Genomic DNA, 19,036 nt, shown 5'->3' with positions numbered 1-19,036 from the left:
ACGAGGTGTTAAAGGTTAACATGATACTTCTATATAGTCTTACCTTAGGACATACGTTGAAACATGTTAAGGACAAAAAATACATCCAGTAAAATTGTAATTTGTAGCAATTTATACATGAAAAAGTAACATTAAAAAAAATGAATTAACACAGCACTAACAAAGCATTAATAAATAAAAGAAAATATTCGAAAAAAAACTTTTTTTAAAGTGTTGATGAAATGTTCATGAGTTTAAATTAACGTGAGAGGAATGCTTTGTATATACATGACATACAATCGACGATATGTTTTTTATTTTTTTTTTTACAAATTCCTATTGCACATTCATTGTGTAATAAATTGTAGTATCTCGCTAATAGAAAAAAATCAATTAAGCGAACTACAGTCAGTTAGTCAATCGATTAAATATTTTGTGTCAAAACAAAGACTACAATGAATTGAAATTAGTTCATCAGTTTAAAATTTTTTTTTTTATCTTTTGCAATTTCGCACCATATTTCAAAAAGTCAGTAGGCCCTACAGCATGAAACTTTAGAAAATCCTGGCATAGGAGACACAAAACACCCATTTCATTTGTATATCGCTGTTTTTTTTTTTTTAATTTATACCAAGCGCCTTGTTATAATGCTCAAAGTTTTTGTAATTACTAATAATTGTCTGTCTTTAAATCGTCTTTTAAGTTTAACCGTTGTTGGAAAAACCCATTTGCAAATTTATATACCTTTTAATTTGTAGTTTTCAATTTACCAGAATTTGCATTTGGTTTATTTTCATGAACCTTCGGCTATATTTATCATTTCACAAACACAAAAGAATTACATTTCGTGATTTGGCTTTGTAAAATAAAAACACAGATGAACATTTTATGTATACCCCAGTGTTGCACACTGGAATGGCCAGGTACATTGTCGCAAATAAAGGCCAAAACGTTGCCCCGGGCTTGCCTGGGTGGACTCATTAGCTAAGCCTAAAGTAACCTAGGAAAATTGTGGCTAGCGTGGTGGCGCTTATGAAGATGTTGTGCCGGATGGTGTTCAGCGAGGGCGCCGTGTTGCCGTCGTCGTTGTCTGTGGAGGGAAAGAGGTGGGAGTTTAGAGCTATGATGGTGGGGGATGGTGGTTTGATGGGGTGGGGGTGATGATTTGATGAGGAGGGTTATGGTTTGATGGTGAGGTAAGTGTGGAGGTAGGGGGTGATGGTGGGGTGTGGGGTGGGGTGGTTTGATTGTGGTGGGGGGGGGGAGATGATGATAGTTTGAATGTCGAGGGTTGTTTGATGGGTTGGGGGGTGTATGTGATGTTATGACAGTTGTGTATGTATATGATGGTCTGATGGTGGGATGTGCGTGACGAGATGGTTTGATGTGGGATGTAAGTGTGTGTGTGTGTGGGGGGGGGGGGTTAGTTTGCTCGACATTTTCGCATAAGTGTGTGATGGTTTAATGGTGGAATGTATGTGTGATGGTTCGATGTGGGGGGGGGGGATGGGGTGAGTGTGGGTAGGAGGTCGAGTGTTGCACAAAGCGTGTGATGGTTATGTATATATATATATATATATATATATATATATATATATATATATATATATATATATATATATATATATATATATATATATATATATATATATATATATATATATGTATGTATGTATATCCGTAGAAAAACTGACCTTGACTTTTGCCCAACATGTATTCTTCTTTCGAGCTAGGCTGTCTATCGCTGACGATGTCAGTTTTGGGCTTCGTGTGGGTGTGTTTCCTGTGGTTGTCCTCCATTGGTCTAGAGATCCTGTTCTCGTCGATGTGGTGGTAGGGCGTTGTCGGCTCTGTCGTGGTCGTTGTCGTCTTCGGGACGGTCTCTGGGGATTAGACAGCGTTGTGACTACTGTAGGCAAGGGTCTGTGTTTGTTACATGCGTTATGTATTTATATATTTATTTTGTATTCAAAAGAAACACTGAAAAACTCTGACAGTATAAATTAACTTTGTGATAATAATTATTTTCACGTTTTACCGGAATTTAATACCCACACATTATTGATATTGCTTAAATTGTGATAACATAATAAACACTCAAGTCACGGTTCTTTATGGATACGATTTTCACAAAAGCCAGTGCAGACAGATAGTTTTCGTTTTGTTTTGAAGAAGGCGTGTTATTTTTTTCACTACATACAGGTCATTTTAATTTTGTTTTGATGAACACATGTTATTTGTTTGACTACATACAGGGAGTTTATTTTTTCAGACAAAGATTCAGGTAATATCAGTTCACACTAATATCAATTTTTTAGAATCATTTATCTGTTATTAAAAAGGAAAAATATTACGAGTAGCTTCTCACTGTAGAAAAATACGCTTCAAATGGAAAATTAATAATGGGAATTATTTTTTGTAATATATTATTCGTGGGAAAACGAAATTGTGCCCATTTGTGTACTAAAATCCTAGATTGGATTAGTATTTGCATAAATACTTAAATGTCAGTTATTTATTTTAGACGTTGCCGCCGAATGGGATTCTGCAGTGTTAAAAAATTACCATTTTGTCATGGGCTCGAACGCTGGTATGCCTTTACGGCCTTAAAGAGTTAATTGTTGTTTCACATTGTTTATAAAATGAAATAAAAGAAAACAAAAACGTCAATTTAAACTAAATTATGATGTAGTAATGAAAATGAAACAATTATTGGTGATTTCGGTATACATAGTTGTATTATTTGACATTTGATTATTGTTTACTTGCGTTTTCAAACAATATTTATAAATACGATATGAAATGAATATGAATGATTTATATACATCCAATCAGATACATTGGACTTTAAGTTTGGGAACCATTCGATATGTTAACTAATCATACGTAAAGCACGAAGCCTCTATTTTAACTGTCACTAATGTATGAACTTCAAATGTCTTTACTCATCTGCTCATAGCTCAGCAGGAACAAAGTGGACATAGACACACGTACTCACCTTGTAGTTCCATGGACATTTTCGCAGAACCGACGTCATTGGTCGCCAGGCACTCGTAGGCGCCGTAGTCCTCCCGCGTGATCTTCTTGATGTTCAAGGTCAGTAGCACCTTATCGTCTGACTCAGGGTAGGCTTGCACGACATGGCGTTCGGTGTTGGAGATTTTCCTGCAAGGTCGTGGAACACTGGTTACAGCATGGGGGATTTTTAAACCGGCAAACATACTAGTTATTCACCGAGTATATATATATATATATATATATATATATATATATATATATATATATATATATATATATATATATATATATATATATATATGGGGAGTTTGACTTTTCACTGAAGACACTTGCCCGAATGTCGTTTGCCTGAAGTGAAGTTTAAAAAAAACAGGCATACAAATTAGTTATAGACCGTATATATCAGGTAAAAAAAATCAGACATACAAATTAGTTATACACCGTGTACATCATGGTTTTTTAAAACCGGAATACGTACTCGTCAAACACCGGGTATTACATGGGTCTTTTTATTGCTGTTCTGTTAGATCAACAGTGCTGCCTAAACTCACCTGTCTATATACTGGCACCACTCACTGGTATTTCTGACTTCACCCACCTGTCTTTGTACAAACAATTACCTGTCTCCATCACCACTCACCTGTCTATACCACCACTTACCTGTATACTTTAACCACTCACCTGTCTTTATGCTGCCACCACTCACCTGTCTATACCACCACTTACCTGTATACTTTAACCACTCACCTGTCTTTATGCTGCCACCACTCACCTGTCTATACCACCACTTACCTGTATACTTTAACCACTCACCTGTCTTTATGCTGCCACCACTCACCTGTCTATACCACCACTTACCTGTATACTTTAACCACTCACCTGTCTTTATGCTGCCACCACTCACCTGTCTATACCACCACTTACCTGTATACTTTAACCACTCACCTGTCTTTATGCTGCCACCACTCACCTGTCTATACCACCACTTACCTGTATACTTTAACCACTCACCTGTCTTTATGCTGCCACCACTCACCTGTCTTTATGCTGCCACCAGGCTGCTGCTACAGGTGAGGCATACACCTCACAGTCTAGCACCGTGTCCTTCCCCAAAGCTTGGTTCAGTCGGGTGTTGCCCAAGACAACCTCGGGTTTATCTGGATAAGTGTCACGGAGGTCAGTGGATAGTATTTACTTGGATAAGTGTATCATTAGATGTACATGGACACGTAAAACATAAAATCATAATTTTCTAGGCTAGGTGTCACATAATGCAGGAAAAATTATTGGATTAGAGTCACAAAAAGGATAAAACATTAATTAGTCATACAATTAAGTCTAATTTGATGTCAGATTGCATTGACCCACGCCAAGTTTGAAGCAAATCGGTCAGTTGGAAGTGCTCGAAATTTTGCTCGGCAGTTTTGATCCATGACGACAGAAAGAGGAAACAAGTTAAATAAAAGCTTGTAAAAAAAGTGTCACATCAGAGAAAATATACTTGGATAAGTATCATTTAAAGGAAAGTATACATAAAAATGAAATAGTGTTATATAATAGGACATTATATTTAGAAAAAAATGTCACCCAAGATGTTAATATACTTGGATAAGTGTCGCATTAAGATATACGTTAATACAAAAAAAAAAAAACGACCAATACTTTAATTTTTAATAAATCCAGGTAAAAGGTTAGCTTGACCTGCCATCGCTATGACTCACGCGTTACAAAAACAACAGCCGGCCCTATCGTCCAATCCACCGGGGGGGGGGGGGGGGTCTGGCCGGACGTAAGGTGATACTCACCACCGTCGGCTCGATTGACCAGAGTCCACCCCAGGGACATGCGCCCTGGCCAGCAGGTCGCGCCATGCATATTTGATGCAATCTGGGTCTCGTTCTGCTGTTTACATAAAGGGCCCGGGGGTAGGGGATGGGGGGGGGGGTCTGGCTGTAACACGTCTCATTTTTGTTTTATTCTGGGTAAACAAAAGGGTCGTTTAGCGATGGGGGAGATTGGTCATCGTGGTTTTATCTAAACGATTGGTCATCCTGGTTTTATCGTGCCCGGAAGTGGGATTTTATGGACCAATGATAGGAGGCTTTTTGGACATAGCGAGAATTCTGAGTTTATTGCCCAATGTGACTGGTGGACTTGGCCTGACTTCTGGTAGACTTGGCCAGACTTTTGTGGACATGGCCATACTTCCGGTGGACATGGCCAAATTTCCGGTGGACATGGCCATACTTCCGGTGGACATGGCCAGACTGCTCACTTTAATGTCCAATGTCGCTGGCAGACATTGCCAGACTTCCGGTGGACATGGCCAGACTTCCTGTGGACATGGCCAGACTTATGGTGGACATGGCCAGACTTTTAGTGGACATGGCCAGACTTCCGGTGGACATGGCTAGACTTCCGGTGGACATGGCCAGACTTCCGGTGGACATGGCCAGACTTACGGTGGACATGGCCAGACTTCCGGTGGACATGGCCAGACTTCCGATTGACATGGCCAGACTTCCGGTGGACATGGCCAGACTTCCGGTGGACATGGCCAGACTTCCGATTGACATGGCCAGACTTCCGGTGGACATGGCCAGACTTCCGGTGGACATGGCCAGACTTCCGATTGACATGGCCAAATTTCCGGTGGACATGGCCAAATTTCCGGTGGACATGGCCAGACTTCCGTTGGACATGACTAGACTTCCGGTGGACATGGCTAGACTTCCGGTGGCTATGGCTAGACTTCCGTTGGACATGGCTAGACTTCCGGTGGCTATGGCTAGACTTCCGTTGGACATCGCTAGACTTCCGGTGGCTATGGCTAGACTTCCGTTGGACATCGCTAGACTTCCGGTGCACATGGCCAGACTTCCGGTGGACATGGCCAGACTTCTGGCACTATGATCCAATGTCACTGTTGGACATGGCCAGACTACTAGTAGACTTGGCTAGACTTTTGTAGATACGGTCAGACTTGCGGTGGACATGGCCAGACCTATGGTGGACATGGCCAGACCTATGGTGGACATGGCCAGACCTATGGTGGACATGGCCAGACCTATGGTGGACATGGCCAGACCTATACTGGACATGGCCAGACTTTTGGTGGACATGGCCAGACCTATGGTGGACATGGCCAGACCTATGGTGGACATGGCCAGACCTATGGTGGACATGGCCAGACCTATGGTGGACATGGCCAGACCTATGGTGGACATGGCCAGACTTTTGGTGGACATGGCCAGACCTATACTGGACATGGCCAGACTTTTGGTGGACATGGCCAGACCTATGGTGGACATGGCCAGACCTATACTGGACATGGCCAGACTTTTGGTGGACATGGCCAGACTTTTGGTGGACATGGCCAGACTTTCGACTTTATGGCCCTATAACAAAACAACTTTCCCTTGAAAGAAGATAGAACAAGCGTACACAGAAGAAAAAACAATCTACTCACAGTTAACGATGACCTCAAACTTCTGACTCATAGAGGGCTGGACGCCGTTGTCGGCGATACACTCGTAGAAGTCGGCACAGCTGCGTGAGATGTTGTGTATGACCAGAGACTCGCCTGTGTTGCCGACACCTGCAGATGTAGCATTCAATCAACAGCTGGCGTTGGTATACAACACGGTCATGCTAGGGTAGGGGGATGGGTGGGGAGGGGGTTAATGAGTGTATTTTTATTATCAGTAGAATATTGAGATCGTGCAGCTCGTGTGTAATTCGAGAGAGATAGAGAGAGAGAGATAGAGAGAAAATAGAGATAGAGAGAGATAGAGAGAGACAGATATATATGGGTCTAAGACAAATTCCCAAAAGAAGCTCGAAGACGGTTTTCCCTTATGAGCTCTTAGCCGTATGCAACGAAGGCACGAATGGACACTTCAGGCAAACGACATTCGGGCAAGTGTCTTCAGTGAAAAGTCAAACTCCCCATATATATATATATATATATATATATATATATATATATATATATATATATATATATATATATATATGTATATATATGCAAGAAGTGTGGTCAGTTGAAATATTCTATAATGTTGTATGGGATTATGGTTTGAGATAAAATTTTAACTTTATGTTGTTTGTGAGCAAACCAAGAAGCATTAAGGTTTGGCCTGCGATTTTTGTTTTGTTTGCTATCGTCGCAAAAATCTCCGAGCTAAAATACAGGTACAAGAGTTATAGATCATGGGCATAGCATCGTGGCTATGTATGGAAAAAGGCGATGTTCAAGTTTAGTCAAGATAGTTGTGGTAAACATGAAAGCGGGGAGGAATGATCTGTCTTCAAGTAAAAAAAAAATGATGTGTAGAAGTTAAATTTCCCTTATCAAAATTAACGATCCAAAAGGATTATGAAGTAAAGTTCATCGTTTCTTGAACGCGGCGAAGAAATTTTGTGGTCGCACTTAATGTGTAAATGCGCATTTGTTTAGTTTATCTAATGTAGCTGGATTCAAACCCCCCCCCCCCTCCAATCAACTTCTTTTTATCGTTTTTTTTTCAAAAAAAAATTAAAATAATTCCCAGATTTAAAGTACTGAATATGTGATCTGTACTATATCCGTTAACGTATACAGTCGGTGTTGTTGTCAGCCATCTTGTTTTTTTAATCCACTAAAATCAGCATTTATTTCAGCGAAAGTTCTCGACTTTGCTGCATAAAATCTAAAAACCCTTCTCGTGCTGACCCCTGGGGAATAGGAGGGAGCTGTAAGACAGATCTACGTGACGTCATTTTTGGAGATTTGCCAGATGGTTAATTTAAATTTAAAAAAAATAAAATAAAAAATAACAAATTTTAAAAAAAAAGCGAGAGCTAAAGGCCTTACGGTCTCTCTTGTTGACTCTAAACCACCTGACTACGTGACGTCATTTTTAGAGATTTGCTAGACGTTTAATTAAAAAAAAAAGTGGAAGCTAAAGGCCTTACGGTCTCTGGAGTCGTCCCTCTTGTTGACTCTAAACCACCTGACTGCGTGACGTCATTTTTAGAGATTTGCTAGACGTTTAATTTAAATTATAAAAAAAAAAGCGGAAGCTAAAGGCCTTACGGTCCCTAGAGTCGTCCCTCTTGTTGACTCTAAACCACCTGACTACGTGACGTCATTTTTAGAGATTTGCTAGACGTTAAATTTAAAAAAAAAAAAAAAAAAGTGGAAGCTAAAGGCCTTACGGTCTCGTGAGTCGTCCCTCTTGTTGACCCTAAACCACCTGACTGTGGGCTGGGGGGTGCCTGTGGCGTTGCAGTAGATCTCCACGGTGTCACCCTCTCGCTTCTTCACGATGGCTGGGCTGGTGTGTTCGACAATCCTGGGGGGTTCTGTAATAGACGTAAGGGTGGGGAGGGGGGCAATGTAATAGACGTAAAGGTGGGGGTAGGAGGACAATGTAATGGACTAAAGGGGGTTGATGGGGGTGGGACAATGTAATAGACGTAAGAGTGGTGGGTGGGTGGGGGGGGGACATGGTAATGGACGTAAGGGTGGTGTGGGGGTAGGACAATGTAATGCACGTAAAGGTGGGGGTGGGACAATGTAATGGTCGTAAAGGTGGGGGGACAATGTAATGGACGTAAAGGTGGTGGTGGGGGTAGGGGGGTGGGACAATGTAATGGTCGTAAAGGTGGGGGGACAATGTAATGGACGTAAAGGTGGTGGTGGGGGTAGGGGGTGGGACAATGTAATGGACGGGACGATTTAATGGACGCAAGGGTGGTGGGGGTGGACAATACGGGTTCATTAGTGGCTGAGCGGATGGGGTCGCTATTAGTCTGATTGTTAACAACCCCGGGCAGGTAATGGACTGGCTCTCGGTGAGTGGTCATCGCCTGATAGGAGGTCAGGACGACCTGTCTTAAATACATGGCTTAATTGGTGAGTTTTGGGCACGGCGGAAGTAAAATTAATGGATCAGTCTTTGTGTTGACTAGCGTGGAGCTGTTAGAGAGCGGGACAACTTGGTGTAACCGCGCTCAGTCTACCACTTTATGGGCGGGGATTTATTAAAACACAAACAAGGCAGAATATTAACAAAGCTAAATGTTTACTGACAACAGTTACTGTAAAAAAAATCTACTCACATTGGAACACCAAAACCACTACACACTAAAGACACCAAAACTTCTACTCAAAATAAACAACCATATCCCTTACTCACCATGGACCACCAAAACTTCTACTCAAAATAGACCACAACACCTCTACCCACCATGGACTACCACCACATCTACCCACCATGGACCACCATGGACGACCCAACACCTCTATCCACCATGGGCCACCATGGACCACCAACACCTCTATCCACCAAGGGCCACCATGGACCACCATCACCTTACCCACCATGGACCACCACCACCTCTACCCACCATGGACCACCACCACCTCTACCCACCATGGACCACCATGGACCAACAACACCTCTATCCACCATGGGCCACCATGGACCACCATCACCTTACCCACCATGGACCACCAGCATCTCTACCCACCATGGACCACCATGGACCACCAACACCTCTACCCACCATGGACCACCATCACCTCTACCCACCATGGAACACCAACAAAGACTACCACCACCTCTACCCACCATGGACCACCATGGACCACCACCGCCTCTACCCACCATGGAACGTTATGGACCACCATCACCTCTACCCACCATGGACCACCAAGGACCACCATGGACCACCAAGGACCACCATGGACTACCACCACCTCTACCCACTACATCTACCCACCATGGACCACAACACCTCTACCCACCATGGACCACCAAGGACCACCACCTCTACCTACTCACCATGGACCACCAACAAAGACCACCACCACCTCTAACCACCATGGACCACCACTACCTCTACCCACCATGGACCACCATGGACCACCACCACCTCTACTCACCATTGACCACCACCACCTCTACCCACCATGGACCACCAAACAAAGACCACCACCACCTGTACTCACCATGGACCACCAACGTGATGTGCTTGTTACCGACAGGGTTGACGTTGAGCTGACATTTGTACACGCCGGCGTCCGTCACACTGACGTTGCGGATGTGCAGGTTCCAGTCCCGGGTGCGCAGCCGCTCTACAGAGATGCGCATGTCATTGAGCAGACGACGCTCCTGCATGCTGACCACCGTCTCCAGGGGGTTGACCCACACCACCTGTACGATGCCAGGAAGGGTGTTAGTAAGCTTCGGGTGAAAGTAAGCTTAAAGCAGACACTTAGTAGAAGTAAGCTTAACGTAAGCTTCAGGTGAAAGAAAGTAAAGATTTAGTGAAATAAAATTAAAGTAAAGATTTAGTAAAAGTAAGCTTAAAGTAAACATTTGGTGAAAAGTAAGCTTAAAGTAAACATTGGTGAAAGTAAGGTTAGAGTAAACATTTAGTGAAAGGAAGGTTAAAGTAAACATTTAGTGAAAGTAAGGTTAAAGTAAACATTTAGTGAAAGTAAGGTTAAAGTAAACATTTAGTGAAAGTAAGGTTAAAGTAAGCATTTAGTGAAAGTAAGGTTAAAGTAAACATTTAGTGAAAGTAAGGTTAAAGTAAACATTTAGTGAAAGTAAGGTTAAAGTAAACATTTGGTGAAAAGTAAGGTTAAAGTAAACATTGGTGAAAGTAAGCTTAAAGTAAAGATTTAGTGAAAGAAAGCTTACAGTAATGATTCAGTGAAAGTAAGCTTAAAGTAAACTTTAGGTAAAAGTAAACTTAAAGTAAACTTCAGGTGAAAGTAAGCAAATAGTAAGCTTCAGGTGAAAGTAAACATTTAGTGAAAGTAAAGTTATAGTAAAGATTTAGTGAAAGTAAGTATAATGTAAAGATTTGGTGAAAGTAAATTTAAAGTAAAGGTTTAGTGAAATTAAGCTTAAAGTAAAGATTTAGTGAAAGTAAGCTAAAAGTAAAGAATCAGTGAAAGTAAGGTTAAAGTAAACATTTAGGGTGCAAATCGAAAGTTTGAGGGGAGGGGGTGCTAATCGAAAGCTTGAGGGAGGGTGCAAATCGAAAACTTGAAAGTTTGTCCCCGGGAAGGGTCGCTACGCCTTAAAGTAAAGATTTAGTGAAAGTAAGCTAAAAGTAAAGAATCAGTGAAAGTAAGGTTAAAGTAAACATTTAGGGTGCAAATCGAAAGTTTGAGGGGAGGTGGTGCTAATCGAAAGCTTGAGGGAGGGTGCAAATCGAAAACTTGAAAGTTTGTCCCCGGGAAGGGTCGCTACGCCTCTGGGGGGTGATACCATTAAGTGCCGCACCGGGTTACACCCGACCTCGCCACGCCACTGCTTTTATCCAACCAAGTTCTTCCAAAAAAAGATGTTTTCCAAATATATTTTTAGTTACAATTTCATAGTCAAGATTTAAATATAGAATTTTTCCCTCCACAAAAATATTTAAAAGTTCGCCTAGCTTTCTTTTTTTTTCGATCGTGCGATCGTTTTCTAAATCTAATCGTCGCCGGTCTTAAAAATCGAACCAGGTTTAAACGCCGTAATCCCCATTTAAAAGGGAAGGAATCAACATGAAGAAAAAAACAGTGCTGCTCTCTCTTGATTTCTAGCCGAGGCCCAAGACTTGACGTGAGGGTGCAGTGTTTCTTTCATACCCGCTCTCCCCCTCGTAGCATGTCTATCCCACCCTTCAACCAAATAGAAGTTATATAGCAAATATATACTGTTACCAGTGTCCGCCAGTGTTTCTTTCAGACTTTTTTCTCCGGGGGGGGGGGATTGAAATTTTCGGGGGGGGGGGGGGGGGGGGGGAGGGGGGGCGGTAGACTTTCTTCGACTTTCTTCCGCCCTAGCTCACACCTCGGAAAATTTAGTCCGCCCCCAGCCCTATATTTGAAACTCAGGGACGGTCTACTGACTTGAACCCGGATTCGAACTCGAGACTTACGGGTTAGCAGTCCAGCTCTCTACCGCTAGACCTCTCCGTCCCATCCCGAGGAAGAAATGGTGAAAGAAACACTGTGTGAGTGGTTTTAAGCGAAACCAGTTCTTTAGAACCCACATTTCCAAGAAACCAAAAAAATATTTTTATGTTGTTTTTTTTTAATTGGGGAATAACTTCGGGCGTAAGAACTGGCGGCGCTCTGATGTCTTAAAACGTCATCGTTAAACTGTCGTGTCGTCTGCTCTGTCTAGAACCCAACGTCGTGCTTCTTGCAGTCGGCGTGTAGCGCCTCACAAGATTGATCTACGGAAATCTAGACAACCCCCCCACCACCCCTACCTTCTCACCGCGCCGCAACCCTCATAAAATGTTATACACTCTGCAGATGAGCAGGGATGAAGGGGGGGGGGGGGGAATTCGCCGTTACGACACTGAACTCACGCGCCCCTTGTAAGAGGGTTGTTTATTTATAGCGATGCGATCGGGCGAGCGTGTTAACTGCTGGGGGATTTAGTGTCACGTGACCAGCGCCCACCTACCCACACCCTCAAGTATCTATCAAAGATCGCCATAAGTCTTTCTTCCTGTTTCATCACATTAGGTAGGCTCATACAGATACATAAAATAAATAAATACCATACGGACATATATTGAAAAACCAATTCATACAAGTACCAATTCATACACATTAAGTTAACCGAAAATATTATATTTTTTTTACATCTTTTTAATCGGATCGTATTTCTTTTTAGGATTTACTTATTTACAATATTATTATTTTAAAGCATTGCTTTAATTTGTAGGATTTACTTATTCACAATAATTTTTAGCATTGCGTTAATTTGTAGGATTTACTTTTTCACAATTATTTTTTGCATTGCGTTAATGTGTAGGATTTACTTATTTACAAATATTTTATAGAATTGCATTTATTTGTAGGATTCACCTGTAGTTATAATTGTGTTAATAAAGTACAACACCAAGAGTACAACAATCCACACTTCCTAAGGCTTTAAAAACCTACGAACAGTACCTATCCCCCACCCCCCCCCCTTCCCCCTGTTTGAGAACCATTCCAACAACATCCAAATCCCATTTTGAGACACCGATTACTGCATCTACCCTCTCCTCTTATTTGAGAACCTGCTAACAACACCAACCTCCAGCCTGCAACTCCACACCCACCCCTAGACCATCCGCTCCCCAAACACACACCCACTCCCAGACCAACTCTCAGACCTATTTCAAGACCCATTCCCAGACCCACCAATAGATCCCCGACTCCCAGACCCACCCACAAATCCACCTCTAGACCCCCCCCCCCACAGAACCACACCCAGACCCACCCATAAACCAACCTCTAGACCCACACATCAGACCCACCCACAAACCCACCTATGGATCCCCAACTCCCAGACCAACCTATAGACCCCCCCCCAATCCCAGGCCCACCCACAAACCCACCTATAGACCCCCCACCCCCACACCCACCCTGTACATATCCGGGTTCATCTCCGTGATGTTGGGGTCCACCTCGCAGGGCAGGAGGGCGGTGGTCCCAGAGACCACAGTGATCGTCATGGGCGTATCATCAAACGGCTTGATCTCTTTCGGCTTCTTGTAAAGACAATCTGAGGAGTAGAATAACAAAAAGTAAATATAGGTCTCTATGAACTTTGTGTCAACCCGAGCTACTACCGACATGCTACATTGTGTCGTTGGAGATTTGATAACAAAAAGTAAATATAGATCACTACGAACTTTGTCAACCCCAGCTACTGTAGGCTACATGGGAACTTTGGAGATTTAATAACAAAAAGTAAATATAGATTTCTATGAACTTTGTCAACACGAGCTACTGTAGGCTACATTGTGACGTTGGAGATTTAATAACAAAAAGTAAATATAGATCTCTATGAACTTTGTCAACTGTAGGCTACATTGTGACGTTGGAGATTTGATAACAAAAAGTAAATATAGATCTCTATGAACTTTGTCAACTGTAGGCTACATTGTGACGTTGGAGATTTGATAACAAAAAGTAAATATAGATCTCTATGAACTTTGTCAACTGTAGGCTACATTGTGACGTTGGAGATTTGATAACAAAAAGTAAATATAGATCTCTATGAACTTTGTCAACTGTAGGCTACATTGTGACGTTGGAGATTTGATAACAAAAAGTAAATATAGATCTCTATGAACTTTGTCAACTGTAGGCTACATTGTGACGTTGGAGATTTGATAACAAAAAGTAAATATAGATCTCTATGAACTTTGTCAACCCAAGGTACTGTAGGCTACATAGTGACGTTTTATTCAGTCAGATAAGCGCCTGTCTATACCGATGAGTAAACGACTGCATGACACACTACCTAGCGTGACATGTTCTACATTTTATTAGAACGGATGGGATACACATTTTGTTTTAAACACAGATGGAAATACTGCAGTTTGTTTTCTTTTTTTCAGTACGATTATTTTATTTTATTTTGTAGTAAATAACTTTTCTTCCAAGAGTTACACTTGTTATATAATCCAGTTTTTTTCACATTCCCTTATGAATAGGAAGTTAAATATGTACTTAATAACAACACATCATCAAATGATATTTTCCACAATGTGACCAAAGACTTGGGTCAGGTTATTGTTCAATAAGAATGAAGGTGGGAACGATATGTAGCACGCAAGTAAGTGTAAATTGTGTAAGTTATTTTTGCGTTTCGATCAAATTTTAAATTCCATTGCTAATGGGGAAAATATATCATTTTTGTGGAAAACATTTTGTTGGATAATAGCTTTTAAATTTGAGGACAACGCGCCGACCACATAGCCTGCATAATTTATAATGTTTACTATATTACAAAATATTGTAGATATATTCAACTAACACGATCACTTGTATAAAATTGTAATTTTTAAAAAAGTAATAGCCCTAATAGTCTAATAGGAAGTGAAAGATACAGTTCTAGCAATGAGGCATTGTTATATAAATACTATTAAATAATCTCAACACCCCCCCCCCCCCCCCCCATTAACAAATATTTTGTGTTTTTTATGCATTTTTTTCAAATGTGAAAAATATGCAAACTTCTTTTATTTATTTCTATCTCCCTCAAATTATTTATTTTTATTTAATAATTATGTGCCATATTTTACAGCTTTAAACTCTCTATCAACCTCATTCATTCCACAATCTCCGACCTCTCTTCTCTCGTGTCTTTCTCTATTCTTCTCCACCTCTTTTTCTCACACACACATTATTCCTCCCATTCTCAAATCTCTCTCTTTTTTTACTGTGTGTGTCGTTGAATTAGAACTCTTTCATTTTACTCTATAGCATTTAGTTCACTGCCTTATTTAACCTCACCGCCAAACCACACCCCAAACCACACCCCACACCGCACAGCGACCACAAACCCTTCCATTCTACGACTCAACAACGCGTGCCCACACGCAATAGTTCTCATGTCCAGAATACTGGCACCCAACCCCCTCACCCCCCCCCCCCACACACACACTCACCCAACTACACAACCTGATTGTTACCAGTAAAAATGTAAAAAAAATATCTGAAATAAAAAAAAAGAAATAAAAAAATTAAGGTAAAAGAATATGTATCATTTTAGCAGTACTACTGTACTCTTTCATTCACAGACGTTATTACAATAAAATATTTTAATAAATTTTAATTTATCAACAGCCAAGGGTCAAAACGCCAGCTCAGTTCTAAAAAATTTACTTGTTTGAGATATATTTTAACATAGAACAGTTAAATCTTCCAAAAATATCAAACAACAAAAATGTTTAGATTCCAATTTCTCAAAATGTTGTATGCTATAGAATTTCGCAACAACTTGACGGTTTCCATTGCAACATTTACCTGATACTTAATTGAAAATAATGACATTTATCTAATATCCATATATATATATATATATATATATATATATATATATATATATATATATATATATATATATATATATATATATATATATATATACAATTTATTTCTATATTTGCTAGTGTGTCATATTATGTTTTTCTGTCAAAGACAGATGGAGAGCGGGGATGAATGAATGAATAAATGTATACCAACTGCCCACAATTTAAGATGCAACAATAGCCCCCGTCCCTCGTCCTGGGCCCAATCCCGACCCCCCTCCTGTCACGGTGTGTCACGGCTGATTTAATAATCCGTTGACACATTTGTCAGAGGCCGAAGAAAACGTATGATTTATATCAATAAGCGCCTGGTGGTTTATTTTTAAATCAAATATCCTGTGCTCTCCGTATTCGTTTGTTGATATGGCGCTTGAGAATGTGTGTATATTTTTTCTTCGTATTGTCTCAATGATTTATGATAATGCACCGAATTTTTTAATTATTTTTTTTTTAGTTTGGATTGTTATATTATAAAAGATGGGGCTCAACGGAGGAGTCTAATAAAGGAAGTGTTTACTAGCCCTCTTCGCAATAATTTTCTGAAATATTGTTTCGACGTGTTCTTTATAATGATAACATCCATTTGAAAAGTTTTGTGTGCCCAGTGTAATGGTGTGCATGGCATGTGCATGTTAGTGTGTTCGATGCGTGTGTCAGTCTGTTTGATATTTATGATATGCATGCTAGTGTGCTTATGAGTATGTGAGTGTTTTTTTATGCGTGTGTCAGTGACTTTGATGTAGGGCCTATATGTTGGTGATTTTGATGTGTATGTTATTGACTTAAATGTGTGTGTTAGTGTGTTTGATGTTTATATTAGTGTGTTTTATCTGTTTGTCTGAGTGTTTAGTGTATGTTAGTGTGTTTGATGTTTATATTAGTGTGTTTTATCTGTTTGTCTGAGTGTTTAGTGTATGTTAGTGTGTTTGATGTTTTTGTTAGTGTGTTTGATTTGCTTGCTAGAGTATTTGATACTTATGTTAGCGTTTTTGATGTGTTTGATGTGCTTATGGTGTGTTTGATGTATATGCTAGTGTGTTTTATGTGTATGTTAGTGTGTTTGATATGTTTGTTTTGTGTTTTTTAATTTCTATGTATGTTTGAGTGTTTGGTGTATTGATGTGTTTGTTAGTGTGTCTGGTGTGTATGTCTGTGTTTGTGAAGTGTATGTTAGTGTGTCTGATGTGAATTTGACGTCTGTGGATGTTTAAGTATGATTCATACTCTTGATTGGATATACCCATACATAACACTATTCTAAATATCCTCCCCCCTTCTCATCAACACTCTCACCCTACTCCCCCCTCACACCCTCACACACCCTCACAAAAGGGAGCCAGATTTAATCGGCTCGAGTGAGCGCGCGGTATCTAAGCAAACAGAGGCGCCCACGTGGTGTGGGACGATATCCGGTGAGCCTCTTCATCGATTCATAATTTACACAAATTTACAACCCCTTAACCCCTCACGGACCGGCAATTATCGCGATAATTAACTTGGGTAATAAAATTGCATGGGGTTTATAAAAAAAAAACATAACAATAGGAGGGGATGGGGGTGGTAAAGACAGCACACGCAGTGTAGGGAAAGGTAAGGGATGGGTAAAACTAGTACATCCATATATATATATATATATATATATATATATATATATATATATATATATATATATATATATATATATATATATATATATATATATATATATATAACTGAATCACTAATCAATCACTATATCATATCGCCTCAACTGTGCAGAATCGAATCCTTATACAACAATACTAACTATCCACAAATCGACCCTACTCGCCCTACCCAACAAGACCACAAAACCCCTATACCCACACCCATTATCGCATGATCCCCACACGGACTCCTTACTCACAACCAATACCACGCATCCTCACACAGTCCACATACCCACATCCATCCACTCCTCACATTCTACAAACTCCACCCCCATCCCCATAATCCACATACCCCCACCTCACCGTCTACATACCTTCACGTGCAGTCCATATACACCCACCACCACAGCCCATATACCCCCACCACCACACCACTACAGGCAATAAATCCCCACCCTGAGTCCACAGTACATATACCTGCATATCCACATTACACATACCCCCACCCACACTGTCCAAATACTCCCTACCCACAGTATATACCCCTATCTCCACATTACACATACCCCCACCCACAGTCCACATACCCCCTAACCACAGTCCATATACCCACATCGCCACATTACCCCCACCCCCATTGTCTAAATACCCCCACCCAGTGTCCACCTACCCCCACCCGCTAGATCACATCAGCACTTAAGACTAGTATCCAATATGATATAGATGAAACAAACATACACCTCCTCTTTCCACTTCACTGAATACGATATTAATTACTACACGGTTTTAGTCTAGATCAGATTTCTATCCCAGACTAAGATAAACATGCAAATTGATCCTTTTAATTATCTCCCATTGAGAGTGGCCGTTCCTGAACCTGAAAGAGGGCGTTATCTCCCCTTAGCTGTTAAAAGATGAGAAAATATGATGACACTTTAAAACACACGCTCAGTTCCGGAAATAACCCCAACTGCGTTACTGTCACCATGGTGATGTCCACGTGATCAGAACAAAGCTATTCAAAACCGCATGCATTTATTGTATATTGGTTTTTGTTTATTTTAAAAAAAAATACTAAATCTGTCCCGTTAAATCAATCGGTATTTTAGTTATAGAATTACTAAAGCGGTGTCGCTGAGATGAAAGTTGTTCGCTTAGAATCAAAGAGAAATTGTTTTGAAACTTTTATGTAAAAAGCGTGTTGCTGTTTTAAAAGGATCACTGACGATAGACGAATTGTTTGAGATGGTGGTGAGATTCACGTGACCTGTGATGGAAATTGAAGCGTTTTTTTTTTAAAACTTGTTTTGCGCTGTATAAAAAAATAGTCCATTTAGATGGCTAATGTTGTAACTTTGTTAACTATGTCAAAACTTGCTGATATAGGGATAATTTTTAAAAAAAAATGTACTTGGACAGACCAGTAGCAACGAGTCCAACGACTGGTGTGTAAGTGTGTGCAGTGGCGTAACGAGGTGGGTGTCGATTTGCACCCCCCCTCTCAAATTTTTCTCTATATATTTTGCTATTTTTTTGCC

At 40.6% G+C, this 19,036-nt stretch overlaps 1 protein-coding gene across 1 annotated transcript; it reads right to left on the bottom strand.

The window, feature by feature from the left end:
• Positions 1-4,029: 4,029 nt before the first annotated feature.
• Positions 4,030-17,839, bottom strand: LOC131944125 (igLON family member 5-like). Its single transcript, XM_059304637.1, has 6 exons — positions 17,791-17,839; positions 13,414-13,553; positions 9,995-10,199; positions 8,197-8,343; positions 6,467-6,595; positions 4,030-4,154 (listed from the first exon to the last, which is right to left on the bottom strand). Exons 1-6 carry the CDS (start codon positions 17,837-17,839, stop codon positions 4,030-4,032), a joined length of 795 nt encoding a protein of 264 aa, XP_059160620.1.
• Between the last annotated feature and the right edge of the window lie 1,197 nt (positions 17,840-19,036).

Source organism: Physella acuta, unplaced genomic scaffold (genome assembly GCF_028476545.2).
Source record: "Physella acuta isolate Inbredline_101_S28 unplaced genomic scaffold, ASM2847654v3 ptg000482l, whole genome shotgun sequence".
NCBI classification, from domain to species: Eukaryota; Metazoa; Mollusca; class Gastropoda; family Physidae; genus Physella; species Physella acuta.
This window is presented reverse-complemented; position numbering and strand designations above follow the sequence as displayed.

Excerpts from the sequence above, each read along its gene's own strand:
- LOC131944125 (XM_059304637.1), bottom strand. The coding sequence starts at position 17,839 with ATGGGGATGGGGGTGGAGTTTGTAGAATGTGAGGAGTGGATGGATGTG. Across the intron at positions 10,200-13,413 it reads TGAACCCGGATATGTACAGG|GTGGTGTGGGTCAACCCCCT; the intron begins GTGGGTGTGGGG and ends GGCATCGTACAG. Across the intron at positions 8,344-9,994 it reads CATCACGTTGGTGGTCCATG|AACCCCCCAGGATTGTCGAA; the intron begins GTGAGTACAGGT and ends CGTCTATTACAG.